The sequence below is a fragment of the Amblyraja radiata genome, chromosome 12 (genome assembly GCF_010909765.2).
Source record: "Amblyraja radiata isolate CabotCenter1 chromosome 12, sAmbRad1.1.pri, whole genome shotgun sequence".
Taxonomy (NCBI): Eukaryota; Metazoa; Chordata; class Chondrichthyes; order Rajiformes; family Rajidae; genus Amblyraja; species Amblyraja radiata.
Window position 1 is genome coordinate 21511157 of NC_045967.1, and position 18367 is coordinate 21529523.

The 18367-nt window shown below is 40.8% G+C and overlaps 1 protein-coding gene across 1 annotated transcript in view; it reads right to left on the minus strand.

The window, feature by feature from the left end:
- The window catches only part of lrch2 (leucine rich repeats and calponin homology domain containing 2), a 105847-nt gene continuing 87480 nt past the window's right edge, over positions 1 to 18367 (minus strand). The window contains exons 19-22 of the mRNA XM_033030357.1: positions 17963 to 18075; positions 12016 to 12153; positions 4897 to 4974; positions 1 to 1628 (exon numbers count right to left, since the gene is read on the minus strand). Coding sequence (XP_032886248.1) covers positions 1509 to 1628; positions 4897 to 4974; positions 12016 to 12153; positions 17963 to 18075 — 449 coding nt within the window. The 3' untranslated portion in view covers positions 1 to 1508. The remainder of the gene's footprint in view (positions 1629 to 4896; positions 4975 to 12015; positions 12154 to 17962; positions 18076 to 18367) is intronic.

Sequence of the window (18367 nt, forward strand, 5' to 3'; positions counted from 1 at the left end):
TTAAGGCGGTGTTTATAGGGAAAGATAGATCAGTCATGATTGAATGGCATGGTAGGTTTGATAGGCCGAATAGCCTAATCCTGCACCTATGACATGAACTTATGGTGAACAAATTAAAGTATTTAAATCAAAGGGAGCATCTACATTAAAAAAATATGAAAATAAATATTCTGTTCATGATAGAAGATAAACATGCTATGCTAGGCCTGAATGAAGAAGTTGACTGCGAAAAATAATTTATTTGATCGCTTGATTGAGCCATTGTATGTGGAAGTGGCCTTGTCGGTAATTAATTTTCCTTGCATACATTTGGTTTCAAACCAAAGTGAACTGTCTACAAACATTCAATATCCGGATAATAATTTTTGTGTATGGAAAAGATTGAGATGTGACTAAAATTAAATTTCTAAAATTTCCTACAGACAGGCTTCACAATATATGAATGGGGAAATTAAGAAACATACATTTTGGATGATGACGGTCCATTAGTCTGTGATTTGCTACAAGCTGAATGGTCTATTCAATTCAAGTCTTTTATACGACATCTGGGCGCAGCTCGGCATTTAGTATCGTAGGATGTTGCCTAAGAACCTTCCCCATGAAATGATCAAAGCTTTACAAGTTTTTATTATCAGAATACTTCATATCCTGTTTTGGACAACTCCTTTAAATTAGGGGCTAAAGGGCAGTTTCACTGAACTAATAATTGAAGTTTCCCTTGGTTAGAATAAACATAGTACAATATAAGTCATGAATGCATCCAGCCCCTTGGTGCTAGATGGTAGAAGCCAACCTGACCTGCATGCTCAAGGAATTCAAAGTAACAAGTCATGAATGTTTGAGACTTAAAAAAATCCTTGGCATTCAATATGTAGAAGTTCTATATGAAATGGCACACATAACTCGTACAGAAAATCGAATAGCCCTTAAAAAATATGAAGAGCAACCGTTGAATTGATCAATTTACAAATCAAGACTAAAATCTCAAATAGGAAGGCAACCAGTGGAGGTTAGATTATACAAAAAAAAAGATTCAAAAATTTTATGGCACTGAAAATTCATCTCTTTTCTACAAGAGTGGATCAAATGACCCCCATAGTGTATAATAAGAATATTTTTATACAACTTCAAGGAACAGGACAATGTAATAAGTATTAACATTTAAATGGATGATGTCACAATAATGTATTTGCCTTATAAATCTGCGTAGAAGGAACATCTGCTATTTTTATGGTCATTGAGCAAAGACAAGATAACTTATTCTGAGGTTTCCTATATGGCAGCTCCAGCAAGCCGAGTGCAATTATTGGCTAAACAGACGATTATTGATATTTTATACGTATTGGCTTAAGCAGTGTGAGCTATAAGATTGATTTGTTTCAAAAGAAAGTGCCGAGTTAATGTCATTTCTGCAAATTCGAGTTTTGAATTCAGCTTTGTTTGAACTTGGCTGTAAAATGTAAACTATGAACATGATCATTTATAAATGGCTGAACAACAAACATTAGTTACACAGCAGATAACTGTATATGTTTAGATGTAGGTAGCTCAAGTAGAGCTTGCACTGTAGAACCCACTTTCACCAATCCACGTTCTTCCAATATATGATGAGGCAGACAAAGTTTATCCTTAAAAAAAGAGTAGATTAATTATTTGATCTTTCAAGTTACCTGCATGTCTCAAAATCAATTTCACCTCTTCTAGAAATGTAACTGTTGGTACCAATGGTTTAAGATATTTTCGCATTAGTTGTCAAACAACTTTTTAATTCGTTTTTTTTAAATAGTTCTTTTCACATATTCACTCAGCATTCAAAACCAAGACTCAAGTCTTTACTGACTTTCACTGGGGAGAAATGTTCCACATCTCATCTTTAAACCAAATGTATTTTGGTCTGTTCAATAATAAAACCAATCCGGACCAAAAAAATGCAGACACTGGATATATGAAATAAAAAGAGAAGATATGGGAAAACCTCAGCAGGTCAAGATCTGTTGAGCAAGAAACAATTAACATTTCGGGTCTCTTTCCACAGATGCTGCCTGACTGGCTGAGTTTTATCAGCATTTTCTGTTTTGTTCCATTCCAAACATCCTCTTCTTCCCCAACTGGCATTCTGCAACTGCAGAGAGCAGCATCTACCAAAGGCAATGCAGTTTTTCACTAGACCAATACCAACTCCTGAAACAATAACACATTTAATAAGGAAAAAATAAAACAAAGTCATGTATAGGAACAGGTATCAAATGAGTCCTTTGACTTTATAGGGGGCATAAGAGAGAATTTATAGTTAGAAGTGTAAAAAGGGACCATGATAAGGCCTATGCAAGAAGGATTAGGAATAATTCAAAAACCTTGCAAGTGTATTAGAAGCAAGAGGATGGATAGGAAATAAAATAGGTCTCCTCGAGAACCTACAGGAAAATCAGTGTGTGCAGCAGGGGATGTGAGCAAGGTCCTAAATGTAAAGTTCTCATTAGTATTCACCAGGGGTAAGTATCTACAGGATGCAGATGTGTATTAATATTCTGGGACTAGTTTGAATCAGAAAAAGAGCAAAGATACTGGCACATTGAAATTCCCAGGATCTATTCCTCAATGCTATGGGAAGCAAGGAAGGCGATTATTGAAGTGTGGACTAAAACTTCTGTATCTTTGTTGGCCTTGTGCAATGTGTCAGAATATAGAAGGACAGCAAATGTTGTTCCTTTATCCAAAAAGGCTAGCAGGGACATGTCAGAAAATTACAGGCAGTGAACTGTAGAAGGGATTTTTTTTTAATTCTAAGGGCAAGAGTTCATTTCATTTCTTTTTGTGCAAGTGAAATCCTGACTCTCAAATCTGATCGAATTTTTAAAAAAAGATGTTAACTAAGGAAATTGGTGAAGAAAGAGCAATAGACATGGACTTTACAAATGGAGGTTAAAGTTCATGGTATCTGAAGTGTGTTCGAAAACTAGAGACTTGATTGGCTTGATGATAGGAAATGCAAGGTAGTGCTAGAGGATTGTTTTCTGTTTGGACCTCTGTAACCAGCCTCGCTGATTTTCTTTTCGTCTTTTTTGTTATTTTTAGTGTGTTTTAAAAGTATGTGTTAATGTTCTCTGGTTAGTTTTATGTGGGGGGTGGGGGAGGGGGTCGGGGAAAACTTTTTTCAATTTCTTAACTTGCCATAGTTTCCCGGATTGTATCTCCGGTCGCCCTGCGTCCTAACATCATGGAGCTGGCGGCCTTGCTCGAGACTGACTTTGAGCCCCACCGCGGGGTCAAGGGCTTACCATCTGAGCCGGCGATCCCTTGCCTGGGATCAACGCTCCAACCGCGACCTGCGGATTTCAACATCGAGGAGCTCGCAGTCTCGGGTAGAGTCTGATGTCGGGAAGCTCTGAGCCACATGAGGTTCGACTAGCCCCGACCCGGTGATGATTAGGCGATGTTTCGGGTTAGGACCTTTCTTCAGTTTGATTGGGGAAAATAAATTTGAAACGAAGAAAGATAGAACAAATCAGGGCTGGCGACAGATGACCTCAGGTGAGAGGGTTCCTCGATAGGCAGATTGTTGGATTGAGACAGGTGTGAGTCAAAGAGGGATAAATAGTTGAAAAGTTAAGCTAGTTAATTGTTTAGTGGAGGGGGTAGAGGATGTGCTGACATATCAATTCAAAACATGAACTGAAAATATTATTAATCACAATGTTGTGCAAACGTTAAGATTCTACAAGATTGGTGAAGCAATACTGGAAATAACTCATTACCTACAGTGGCTAAAAAACCCAAGGTGTCACCTTACCTACTAAAATCATGGCATTAAACTGGAATGTCTTTATTTCAAACAGAACTTTCCTTAATTTAGTTAACTGGATCGTCAAGTTGGCTTGTCATAACCACTAAGATTAAAAAGTAATTGACCTGAAACATTAGCCCCGTTTCATTTTTGGAATTCCAAAATCCATTGTAAATAACTTTTATTTTTACAATTATTTTATCAATTACAAAAGCTACTTTCAGTGCATGAAGCCAGATTTCTACCCGACTATTTGAATTTATGGATCACTTAACACAGATTTTTTTTAATGAACTCAAGTCTTCATTTTTCATAATGACAGTGAGAACTATCAGGAGGAAAGATCCATGAACTTGGGGGTATGAGCTACATGGAGGGGTTATACAAACTCAGATTCTTTTCTCTAGAACATCGGAGTTTGAGGGGATACCTGATAGAAGTATATAAAATTATAAGGCATAAAAAGGATAGGCAGTTGGAACCTTTTCTCCAGAGTGGAAATGTCAAAAAGTAGAGAACTAAGCTTCAAGGTAAGAGATGCAAAGATTAAAGGATATGTGCAAAGCAAGTTTTTCTTTCCACAGTAGGTGGTGGATGCCTGGAATGCATTGCCAGGAATGGTGATGGAGGCAGATATGAGGGTGGTGTTTAAGTGTTTTTTGATAGGCACATGGATATGCAGGGGATGGGGGAACGTGGAACATGTGCAGGCAGATTAGATTAGTTTATCTTGGCATTATGTTTGGCATGGATATAATGGGCCGAAGGGCCTGTTTCTTTGCTGTACTTTTCTATGTTCTGTATAGGACATAGACAAAACCCAGTATGGTCAAAAAAATATTTAAAATAACCAGCTGGAGGATGGCCTCATATAGGATGTGAAAAAAGAAATCATATTTCAAAGGGCTTATAATAAGGTGATTTTTCTTCACACTGCCTATTTGATGAGGCATTAATAAAAATAGCCACAATAATTTAAATATACACTCTTTCAGCTGCCAATTACAGCAGTGTGTTAAATTCTAACCTTTTTCAATGTAAACAATGTTAAAATTGTTCTTTAAGGGCATTATTTAACTTAAAATGGAAGAATCACACAATCAACACATTACCTCTGGAACTCCTAATTTTCTGCAAACCTCCAAAAAACTTTCAACGTTTCTTCTGCACTTTGCCATACTCAGTTTAGGCTGAAGAACAGAAAAAACTAGGTCAATATAATGCATTCTTCTTCTAAGAAAGAGCATTCAAGATTATAAAACTAATCTACCTTCATATCTGGTAAACATTACCTGAAGAAATAACGCATCTGAAACAAACTGTAAAAATAAACCATTTAAAGCACTATTTAAGAAAATTAAGAAACTCCAGATTTGTAGAACTTCAAGGTTTTGCATAAATTTATAGTTTTCCAAATGAATTATTGTCTATGTACTACTTTAGCAGTTATAAACAATTTTGGTAGCCGTGCAATGCTGAAAAAATTAACCCAAACATGAGGTACTGGAAATTAATCAAGGTTTACAAATAAAAGCAATTTTTACACCATTGTTTTATTCATGAAAATGATTGTTTGTGCAGATATTCATTTTTGAAAGGAAATTCAAGCTTGTTTTTTAGATGATCAGAAATCTGTGACAATTATCAAAATTTCCACTGCAGGTTTCGATGTCTGGCTGAGATAATAATCATGCACTTTATTTTTATCTTAATCATTTCCCTTCCATTTAAATAATGTTAAATTAATGCTGAACAATAAGTAACTCCAGTCATAACTAAATTACATATATATTATTAGGAATGTAATGAAAAGATGACACGATTTAATTTCCACTTTGGAAATCAATGAAACAAACTATAGGGAAAAATATGCAGAAATAGGTTGTTTTCACTAGGATTGAAAAAAAAAAAGCAAAACATTTGAGCCACTTTTATTATAATAAATGGACTGTCTCAACTTATCCTTGACTATCATACATCATCTTCCCGCCTTGATAAAATGCACCTCCTTGCAAAATGCGGAACAATGGAGTTTAACTGAGACAGATAGTGCTGTGGCACATAATGATATTCAACATTTCTTCTGGTCTTTGAGAAGATTAAGATATCTAAAACTGCTTACGCATTGTGCCACAATTAATGTTCGAGAATAGTGAGAATATTAGCGGGAAATTCCCGTCAGAATTAATTTTTTCTGAAAAATATTAGCAACAAATCCCAAGCTGTGCATCTGAAAGCAGTTTCTTTGGCCCTATGGTTGAACATAGTCCTAGAATTTATATTAAAAAAAGATTCACTTGTAGTATTTGTAACTCAAACTGTCCTATGATTCTGCTTCTTTGTATAACATATCAGATTTTCACATTTCCTATGTGTAAGATTGGAAACTCACTGGAGTTAATGTAATTAACTTTTCTGCAACCAATTTTCAGGAGGCCTTCGTAGTATTACGGGTTTAAACGGGTTCTTTTCAGAATGGCAGGCAGTGACTAGTGGGATGCCGCAAGGCTCGGTGCTGGGACCCCAGTTATTTACAATATATATATTAACGATTTAGACAAGGTAATTAAATGTGACATCTCCAAGTTTGCGGATGACACAAAGCTGGATGGCAGTGGAGGATGCTATGAGGCTGCACAGTGACTTCGAATAGGTTGGGCGAGTGGGCAGATGCATGGCAGATGCAGTATAATGTGGATAAATGTGAGGTTATCCATTTTGGTGGCAAGAACAGGAAGGCAGATTATTATCAGAATGGTGTCAGATTAGGAAAATGAGAGGTGCAACGAGACCTGGATGTGCGTGTACATCAGTCACTGAAAGTAAGCATACAGCTACAGCAGGCAGTGAAGAAAGCTAATGGCATGTTGGCCTTCATTGCAAGAGGATTTGAGTTTAGGAGCAAGGAGGTCCTACTGCAATTGTGCAGGGCCTTGGTGAGACCACACCTGGTGTATTGTGTGCTATTTTGTTCTCCTAATTAGATTTAGCTCTTAGAGCTAAAGGAATCAAGGAATACGAGAGAAAAAGCAGGAACAGGGTACTGATTTTAGATGATCAGCCACGATCATATTGAATGGCGGCGCTGGCTTGAAGGGCCGAATGGCCAACTCCTGCACCTAATTTCTGTTTCCAAAACGTTTAAGGAAAATCAAGATATAAATCGTTCCCTAAGTGTAATTAATATACATTGAGCAGTTTACACCTATTTAAACTATGAGAAGTTGGAACAAAACCCTTCTAATCAAAACTTCAAGTGAAACTACTCCCATTATGCAACAAAAAGTTAAATCATTGGCAATGCTATCAATCTTGTAAATTTGACTATACTCACATCAAGGCTTCTGAAGGACTGACAAAGAACAAGCAACTTAAAATGTTAGTTATGGATTTGTCATATGAGAAGGGCTTAAAAAGGAGAACTTGGTTTCAAAAAATAATCAGAGTGAGAGGTGAGATTGTATTTTTGAAAGATCAACAAATGAAGTAAATGGAAGTGGCTTGAGAGCAGTCAGTGTTACGGTCGAAGAGGTGCTGTTGGTCCTATCGTGTATGAAGGTAAACAAATCTCCAGGACCTGAGCAGATATATCCGATGATATTGTGGGAAACTAGAGGGGAAATTGCGGGAGCCCTAGTTGAAATTTACGAGTCGTCTTTATCTACAGGAGAGATGCCGGAAGACTGGAAGGTGGCAAATGTTGTGCCTCCATTCAAGAAGGGCTGCAAGGAAAATGCTGGGAACTATAGGCTAGTGAGCTTAACATCAGTAGTTGAAAAGTTACTGGAGAACATTCTGAGGGATAGGTTATATAGGCATTTAGATGGACAAGGGCTGATTAGGGATAGCCAGCATGGTTTTGTACATGAGAGGTCGTGTCTCACAGATCTGATTGAGTATTTTTAAGACAAGACCAAAAAGGTCGTTGCGGGCAGAGGTGTAGATGTTGTATACAAAGACCAGCAAAGCAGTCGACAAGGCTTTGCATGGTAGGCTGTTCTGGAAGATTAGATCGCACGGGATCCAAGAAGAGATAGCTGAATGGATAGAAAATTGGCTTCACGGAATGAAGCAGAGGGTGATGGTAGAAGGTTGCTTCTCGGACTGGAGGCCTATGACTAGTGGTGTGCCTCAAGATTCGGTGCTGGGCCTGTTACTGTTTGTCATCTATATCAATGATTTGGATGAGAACATACATGCCAAATTAGCAAGTTTGCTGATAATACAAAAGTGGGTGGTTTTGCAGATAGTGAAGATGGTTGTGAAAAATTACAGCAGGATCTCGAGCGATTTGGCTGGGTGGGCTGCGGAATGGTTGATGGAATTTAATACAGAGGTGTTGCATTTTGGGAAGTGTAACATGGGCAGGACCTACCATTGAATGGTAGGGCTCTGGGGAGTGTTGTAGAGCAGAGGGATCTAGGAGTGCAGGTGCATGGTTCCTTGAAGGTGCAATTGCAGGTAGATAAGGTGGTCAAAGAGGCCTTTGGCACATTGGCCTTCATCAGTCAGAGTAGTGTTTATACGTTGGGAGGTCATGTTGCAGTTGTAGAAGATGTTGGTGAGGCCGCATTTAGAGTATTATGTTCTGTTCTGGGCAGCATGTGATAGGAAAGATGGTGTCAAGCTAGAAAGGGTACAGAGAAGATTTACGAGGATGTTGCCAGGTCTAGAGGGTCTGATCTATAGGGAGAGGTTGAATAAGCTGGGACTCTATTCCTTGGAGCGCGGGAGGATGAGGGGTGATCTTATAGAGGTGTATAAAATCATGAGAGGAAGAGATCGGGTAGATGCAAAGAGTAGGTGAATCAAAACCAGAGGGCATAGGTCTAAGATGAAGAGGAAACAATTTAATACAAGGGTTCCCAACCTGGGGTAAATTTCACCTATTCAGGGGTAAATTTGTTGATTCTGAATTTGTACATATTTTTTCTCATTGACTGACTCTGTTTGGTTCTGGTATACTGGTATCTGTTCATAAATATGTGAAATAACATTGTGATATGCTATTAAAGTTGCCAGGGGTAAATGGGATGAAAAAGGCTAGGAACCCCTGATTTAATAGGAAACTGAGGGGGAAACTTCTTCACTCAAAAGGTGGTGGGTGTATGGAACAAACTGCCAGAGGATATAGTTGAGGCAGGGACTATCCCAACATTTGAGAAACAGATGGACAGGTACATGGATAGGACAGGTACACAAAATTGCTGGGGAAACTCAGCGGGTGCAGCAGCATCTATGGAGCGAAGGAAATAGGCGACGTTTCGGGCCGAAACCCTTCTTCAGACTGATGGGGGGTGGGGGGGGGAGGGGGGGGGGGACATGGATAGGACAGGTTTGGAGGGATGTGGACCAAACGGGTCCACAGAATAGCAGGACAGCAGGCAGGTGAGACTAGTGTAGCTGGGACATGATGTCCAGTGTGGGTAAGTTGGGCCGAAGGGCCTGTTTCCACGCTGCATTACTCTCAGTTATATGGATGGACTAATAATAAAAAAGGAACATCCAAAATCTTGCCAACAAATTCCTCATAAATGCAAAAAGAATAAGGCAAGATTGAAAAATTGAAATTACCCTAGTTATAATTGGAAAATCGAGTAAAAAAGGCCAAATCCTTTAGTGTGCAAGCAGGATACTTTTTTAGCTAGCATATATTAAACTGAATAAGTTTAAATTTGTGCCATTCTGAATTAAATTTTACAAATGAAGCTGAGAAGGTGGAAAGAACATGAATGGGAGAGCATTTGTTTTGGCACTGATGAATTCAGGAACCTTAGGACTGAAAAATCGTAGTTGTTGAAAAACCGGATGAGCTATCTTTTGGATGAGCAAAAAAACGGATGAGCAATCTGACAGAGGAGTCAGATTGAAGTATTCTTGAGGTCCCTAACATAGAATAAATTGGATGGGCTATTTCCTCCAGAAGAGGCCTCAAAAGAAGTATTTAAATAACCAGTATAAAGATTGGAAGGGATATAAGAAAAGAAAGATATAGTATGGATTTGGAACTCACTACCTGAAAGGATAGTAGAGGCAGAAACCCTCATGGAGAGAAGGCAGGAGAATGGGGTTAGGAGGAAGAGATAGATCAGCCATGATTGACAGAGCAGACTTGATAGGCCGAGTGGCCTAATTCTGCTCCTATCACATGACAATGACTTGGATATGTACAAGAAGAGCTGCAACTTGCATGGCTACATATATGGCGCTGGAAAGTTGGACTAGATTAGGCATTTTAACTCAAAAAGGCAAAAGGCCAAAAAAAAAAAGCACAAGGACTACACAATTTAAGAAGGGGTCTCACCACCAGTTCTCAGGGGTTTAAGGTGGAGATTGACAGATTATTGAATAGTAAGGGTGTCAGGGGTTATGGGGAGAAGGCAGGAGAATAGGGTTGTGGGGGAATGATAGATCAGCCTTGGCAGCGTAGACTTGATGGGCCGAATGGCCCAATTCTGGTCCTGGAACCTATGAAGGGTAATCAAGACAAGCATCAAAGGTGCTGATCTTGTAAGCAAAATCCTCATCCCATGAAATTACTGAATAAAAATGTGAAATATAAAATATTTTGAAAGAGTAGATCAAGGAAGATTGGTTTAACTGTTTGGCAAATTGGTATGAACGAGTCATAGACTCTTCAGTGAGCACTTGGGGAACATGGAGCAATGGAGCAAATTTGGAATCCATTAGTTGAGCACAAGTTATCAACATGGACTGTTTCACCTGAAGCAAAACTAGAATCTCTTAAACAAAATTGGGCAAGCACTTTACTAGGTAAAATATAGAACGGTAGAGAACCAAAATGGGGATGAGACTGGAGATGACAGTCTGATTCTCTATTGATTGTTTATTTTGTAATTTCTGTCTTTCCTGTAGGCAAATTCTGATATCAAGTTGCTCATAAATCTTAAGATAAACATCGCTTTATTTCATTGTTAAACTTAAATAGGTTTATTTAATTTAATTTATTTCTCTTCCTTTCTGAATCCTCTCCCCATTTAGAAAAAAAGATAGGTGGAGGGACTGGTAACAGGGTCTGCATCTAGCCTGTCCAATCCTTTAAGAGGGACTGAGAGAGAAAGCAGTGAGTCTCTTGAAGGACCTGGACAGGTTAGGAGAGTGGGCAAAGAAGTGAGAGATAGAATACAGCGTAGCAAAGTGTGTGGTTATGCACTTTGGCAGTCAGAATAAGGGTGTCATTTTTTTCTAAATGGGGAGAGGATTCAGAAATTGGAGGTGCAAAGGGACTTCATAAAGATATGTCCTGCACTGGTGCAGGATTCCCATAAGTTTAATTAGCAAGTTAAATTGGTTGTAAGGAAGAGAAAGGCAATGTTACCATTTATTTTAAGAGGACTAGAATATAAAAGCAGGGATGTAATACTGAGGCATTAGAAGGCACTAGCCAGGCATTTGGAGTATTGTGAGCCGTTTTGGTCCCTATATCCAAGGACACATGTGCTGGCATCCAGATGAGGTTTTCAAGAATTATTGGGGTGACATATGATGAGTGTTTGATGGCTGGGCATGTACTTGCTGGAGATTAGAAAGATGAGGGAGGACCTCATTGAAACTTACCAAAAGATGAAAGGCCTGGATAGTGGATGTGGAAAAGATGTTTGTCTGTGATGGAGAAGTGGGAGAGTATAGTGCCTCAGAATAGGACACACCTTTAGAAAGGAGATGAAGGGTAGTGAATCTGTGGAATTCTTGCCACAGATTGCAGTGGAGGTAAAGTCTTTGGGTATTTTTAAAGCAGACAAAGATAGATCAGCCATGATTGATTGACTGCATAGACACGATGAACCGAATGACCTAATTCTGCTCTTATGACTTACGAATATAGACACTCATGAATAAAAGAGGGGTTAAACTCTGAATGGAAAACACAACACTTCAATACCCCCTTATTTTAAAGAATTCATATAAAATTATTCAATATATTTTAAGTTAAATAGACGCAGAATTTTAAAGTTGGTGTTGGAAAGGATTGTTGTGAGCTTTAGAACAAATAAAATGCTTCGGAAGTGCAGCAGTAAATTAGATGCAATTAGAGCATAGGAAAATAGCCTCAAAGTCAAAAGGAAATATGGGATTAATAAAATCTTCATGGCATTACAGAAACGTTATGATGCAAGTCTATCACATACCATACCCAAGATATAAATATTGCCTGAATTGATATGATATTTGTCAATTATAACATTTGCATTTACTGTAGATGCACTTACCACTGCTGGTGATGGGACATGAATGCTGGCCACTGATCGTGGACGAATATGATTGGCAAGATGGCACAGTACCACGCCATCCATTAATGCTGCACCTACGTCTTCTGGCAAAATAACTTTTAACCTTAATTCAAGGTTCTGTTTAAGGGGAGAGGAATAGCAATTCACTTTAAGAGCAATTCATTTGAAGAGCAATTATTTATTTCTCTTTAAGCATAAAACACATGCATAAGAAATTTGGAGTACAGAATGAAAAAATACAGTGTCCTCCATAATGTTAGGGACAACAACCCATCATTATACAGAAACACTGCTGTAATTTCTACATGGTGCAACCAAAATGTATAAAAATAGCCTTTATTAAAATTTGACAATGTGCACTTTAACGACATGCGATTTTTTCTATTACAAATCTCAAATTGTGGAGCACAGAGGCAAATAAATAAATGATGGGTCTTTGTCTGAAACGATATGGAGGGCACTGTAGATGAAAAACATAATATTTTTTACACATGTTAATTTTCCCTTTTCCAGTTTCACTGATCAAGTCAAAACCTCATTACAACCCAAGTCAAATAGTAATTAGCAAACAGAAATCCATAATGAGGAGGAATGCTTGATTTCCTTTGAAATGTATTCAATACATGATGACGTGATTTTCCGACGAGTGTCCAAATTTTAAATAAAATAATTTTCTGCACAGCGTGTACGGAAATTACTGACTAGAAACTGCCCTCAGAAAATGTAGTCTTATCCATCCCTCCATGTTGTTTCCATCCCCTCATCTATTAATATTATTTTATCTTCAAATCTTCTGAGCTTTCTTTCCATAAGGGGCCTGTCCCACTGTACAAGGTAATTCAAGAGTTCTCCCGAGTTTCCCCTGATTCGAACTCGGAGAATTACAGTAATAGCTGCTCATAGGTACTCGTGGCTCTTGTGTACATTTTCCAACATGTTGAAAAATCTTCACACGCTTATCGCGTTTTCCGAGAACCTGCCGTTAGCGTTATGAGACGCTAAGAAACGTCCCGAGCTCCGACGTACCCGCCATGTACTTACCACGAGTTTGATTTTTTTTTTAAACTCGGGAGAGCTCTTGAATTACCGCGTACAGTGGGGCAGGCCCTTTACTGTCAAAGAGGCCTGAGTGAATGGTTCCACTGCAATCTTTTAAAAATGATGTAGATGGAAGCAATGAAAAGGAATAAGTGGTGGATTAGGTGCAAATCAACCAGCCTGTTTTATCCTGGGTAGGTTTAGGAATGTTTTGGGAATTGCTGTCATGCAACCAGGTGGGCAGTAGTCAACCCAACTCCTGATGCGTGCCTTGATGCTCTACTCAGTCAAATGAAACCTTAATGTCAAGGACAGACAATCTCATGCTATCATTTTTACAAAACAATCATTATGAAATTCAGAGAATACAGATCCTGAAAAATTCCAATCTGAATATAAACAAAATATTTACTGGCAAGTACTATTTAACATGTCTTCACAATGTTGCCCTCGACAACCTCAGTAAAAATAAAAATAATCAGCTGCATTAAATATTGTGTGGACAGAATATTCCTTGGTGATTTCCCACTTTTATGGGAAAAAGTTGCTTCTGTGGCCAATTGATGCCAGCTTTAGAGCAGGCTTCTTCCCCACAAGCACTGAGTACTGTTGATCCTTGAGAGTACTGCTGCATATCTGTGAGAGAGCATTAGGAAGAACAAAGCAATAAATATTTTTTGCTTCAGGTTGGTTCCCTCATGGCATGCTCCTAATTCAATATATCAGATTTGTCCTTCAGGACTCAAGTCAGTGGCACTGGGCACTTTTAATTATGGATATTAGATTCTAGCTTTACTATCCCCAGCGGTTTATGGTCTCCAGAGTTCTGGTCTATCAGCTCTAGGGAGAAAAAATACCTTCCTTTTCCATGTTTGACCAGATACCCTGAGTTAATGCTGAACATTATTGGGTCATTTCCCTGTGTGACATTGTTGAGTTTAATGTACTTGCATGGAACAGGAGAAACCGGTGGATTATAAACAAGCCTGTTAAACTGCTGCTCAAATGCCCTTTGGGATGGCTCTTCCAATTAAGGGATACTGCAGAAAGGTTTGGTTTGGTCAAGGAGGGTTTGGCATGAGTCAACTGGGCTGGGCATATCTTTTATTGCATTAAAGTCTGGTGGCACCCCATGTAAGGTGGTTGATTTAGGTTTTATATACGATGTAAAATATATACACGATGTATCCGTGTCCTCAATTGCTGCTCCACATCACCGCATGCCACAACATTCTGTGCGTTTAGCTACTTGGAGTGGTACCTAATATAATTGGGCTCCAGGTTGTTTAATGGGCTCTAGTAACTCGCCCACTCCGACACCTCCTCAACATTAGTCTCTCGAAGGAGTCACCTCCGTACTCGGCTCAGAGCTACCAGCGACGACGGGAGCTGCATCTGAACTTGGCCCAAAGCCACTGGTGTTGAGGGGAGCCGCCTGTAAGTTTGGCCCCGAGCCACCGTGTTGAGGGGAGCCACCGGTAAACTCGGCCCCGAGACATTGTCTAAACCGCCTGGAGTGGGTCAAGTCTCACCTCCCGCTTCCCCCCGAAGACTGGGAACCTCTTCAGGGTCAGCTGTGGGAGGCGACTCCCGAGGCACAAAGGATGAAGGCCTGGAGAGGAGAGGGATGGCTCATTGACAGACCATACGAGTGGGAGATGCGGTTGGGCCATGGACAAACCGTGGAGACGCTGCTGCAATTTGACAACCACCCACTTTAGTGTCATATGCAAACTTACTAATCATGCCTTGTACATTCTCATCCAATTCATTGATATATAACAGCAATTAGCCCAGCACCGAACACTCAGACACACCACTAGTCACAGGATCAGTTCAAAAAGTAACCTTCCAGCATCATCCTCTGATTCTTTCCATGAAGCCAATTTTCTATCCAGTCAGCTATCTTCTTGGATTTTATACAATCTAACCTTCCAGAGCAGCCTATCATGCTGCTCTGGAAGATTATAGCCCATCTCCCTCCTATTCATTTCTATCCAAATATATTTTAAACATTGTAATTATCCCTGCCTCTACATCTTACCCTTGTGGATTTCATCACACATCCACCATCCTCTGTGTGAACAATTTGTCACTCATTCCCCCCCCCCCCCCCCCCCAAGGTATATTTTAAATCTTCTCCTCGCATACAATACTCCATGTGTGGTCTCACCAACCACATGTCTCCCTAATATGATGTCCCAACCATTGTACTCAGTACCCAGTCTGTTAAAATCAAGCATGCCAAACATCATCTTTACTACCTTGTCTACCGATGTCACCACTTTCAGGGATTTATTCTATTTACTTGTGCCTCCAGGTCCCTCTGTTATATGACACTATCCACAGTGCTGCCCTTTACTGTGCAAGTCCTGCCCTGGTTGAACTTCCCAAAATACAACACTTGTCAGAATTAAATTCTATCTGCCATTGGCTCACTTTCCAGTTGATTTGCATTCTGTTGTAAACGTAAATAATCTTCTTCACTTTCCATTTGGTTGGATCGGTGCCGGTGAGCAGGCCATGGTCTCGCCTCCTAAGTCATTGAAGCCATTCCGTGCATTTTGCTGATGGAGGCTCTGCAATAGCCTGCCGATTGTGCGGTTGGGCTACTGCTGAAGGGCGTACAGAGGCGACACGTGGATCGAATCAGGGCTACAATGTCACGGAGAGGCAGTGGAAGACACCGACAGTATCGCTATGCAGGCCACGATAAGACCCTATACTTAAGAATTTGAAACTCGAAGGGCACAAGAAGGCGCAGGAAATGTGACAACTCTGTATTGTCAGTGGTCTACTATTTTTGCAGTACAATCATTGTACTTTTGTACCTATTGTGCTTAGATATAGAAGATAGACACAAAATGCTGGCGTAACTCAACTATAAGTATGACTTTATTGAAGTGTATGCAAAACAAAGAATTTCACTGTATCTAGGTATAAGTGACATTAAAGTACATTGAACCATTGAATGAACAAATATGCCAATGGGCCTGATTCCAAGCTGTCTAACTCTATAACTATACCAAAAGATGTTTATGTTAAATTTTATTTTCTTGTTGCTTTTCACTTAGTATGGCTGTATTGAGCTCAAATTTCACTGTACCTTAGTCGATTAAGTGACAATAAACACAAACTTGAACTTAATCTGCAAACTTACTGACTGTGCCAACTTCTTTCTCATTCAAATCATTAATATAGATGAACTCTTGTGGAACCAGCACTGATCCCTGCCACACACTACAGGTCTTAAGCCTCTAATCTGAGAAACCCTTTACTACCACCCTCTGATTCAAAACAAAGCCAATTTTGTATCCAATTGGCGAGCATACCCTGGATTGAACCTTCTGGATCATCCTACCATATGGGACTTAAAGGCCTTGCAAGAGTCCATAGCAATCATTTGTTTAAATCCCCTTGCAAAGTTCAGGCAATGAGCACTTTGTTTTCTAGAGATTAATCTTTGCTTCTTGTACAGGTGCACAACCTTTTATCCGAAATTCCAAATAACAAAAAGCTCCGAATAGCGGACATTTTTTCGGTCCTTGAAGATGTTCACCGAGGGCGGCCCGCAGAGGTGACAGCGGAACCTCCGGTCGGTCCTCGAAGAAAGGGGAACTAAACGGGGCTGGGCTAGAGTTGCTGCTGGCTGTGAGTCTCTGGGATCTCCGTGCTTGCAGTCGGTGTCCCGTTGGTCCTGACGTCTCCGGCCACCCCCCTGTACATGAGCTGAGACTGGGAACTGTACCGCCCTTGCAGGTGAGCAGGAGAGTGGGGTTGTTTGCAGTTGCAGAGGGAGGGGGCAAGGGCGGTACAGTTCCCAGTCTCAGCTCCTGTCCAGGGGGGTGGCCGGAGACGTCAGGACCAACGGGACACCGACTGCAAGCACGGAGATCCCAGAGACTCACAGCCAGCAGCAACTCTAGCCAAGCCCCGTTCCAACTCCAGAGGAACCCGGGTTGCGGATGAGGGGGCACAGCTCGGGCTGTGGGCGAACTGCCACTTGTCGCTGTAGCGGCCCATCGGGGAGCGGGTTCCTGTTGGTCCTGACGTCTCCGGCCACCCCCCTGGACAGGAGCTGAGAGACGTCAGGACCACCAGAAGCCGCTCCCGATGGGCCGCTACGGCGACAAGTGGCAGTTCGCCCACAACCCGAGCTGCGCCCCCTCATCGGGACACCGACCCCCAGGCCCACTGCAAGCACGGAGATCCCAGATCAGCAACTCCAGCCCAGCCCCGCTCCAACTCCAGAGGAACACGCTCCCCGTAGGGGCAGAAGCTGATGGTGTGCAAGGTACGTCTTGTTCTTGGGGTGGCGCAGCTCGGGCTGTGGGCGAACTGCCACTTGTCGCCGTAGCGGCCCATCGGGGAGCGGATTCCTCTGGAGTTGGAGGGACAGGGAGACACAGCGGCTTTTGAGAATGGTGGGCAATCACTTCCAAAGTTCTGCCCACACAGTCAGTACACCTCTCCTACACTTGTCTCCCGCACTAAGATCATCTCGCAGAGAATGATCCCAGCCTAACCCTCCCTATTCTCTCCTATTCTGCAAGAAAAAACTACATTGAAGACTCAAACTCGCGATCGAGTAACTGCCGGGATCGAGGCGCAAACTCGCGACCTTGCGGATATGAGCCGAGCACTCTACCACTGAGCCAGCTGTTAAAATCTACGCTAAAAATCTTCCATTCCGAAAGCCGAAAAATTCCGAATTACGAAAAGTGCCTGGTCCCAAGGCTTTCGGATAAAAGGTTGTGCACCTGTACTTGAAACTCTAAACCTTTAGATAATTGTTCAGTAATTAAATGGTTCTGCTTGATTGCCTATTTTTCTAACACTGGCTAATTGAAGACATGCTGATATGGAGAAATGGTGTCATGTGTTTCACCTGTTTAAGATGCCTAATTTGTTCCAATTCTTCTCTAACGTGTTCCATCCTCCTTCGAATAGTAAATCCCGGATCCATTGATTCAAATTCCTGGCGAGATGGACGCGTGAAAGCTATTAAAAAGAGAAAAAGTTCCAGTCAGCTGAAATCATGCCATGCGGGCAATGACCCTAAAAACTGTGTACCGGATCACACTTTGCTGAGTCCAGTGTTTCTAAATACTTTGAACAAGTCCCAACCTGTTTTAGGTGCAACAAATTCAACTGTCCAGAGGCAACAGCAAGATTGGCTGCACCTGAGATTGTCAAGAGCGAGGTATAAAAAGAACACCAGGAAGAGTGGAACAGAGGGAAGGCCATACGTGGTTTGTGACACATCAGCAGTTATATACGATAAGATTGTGAG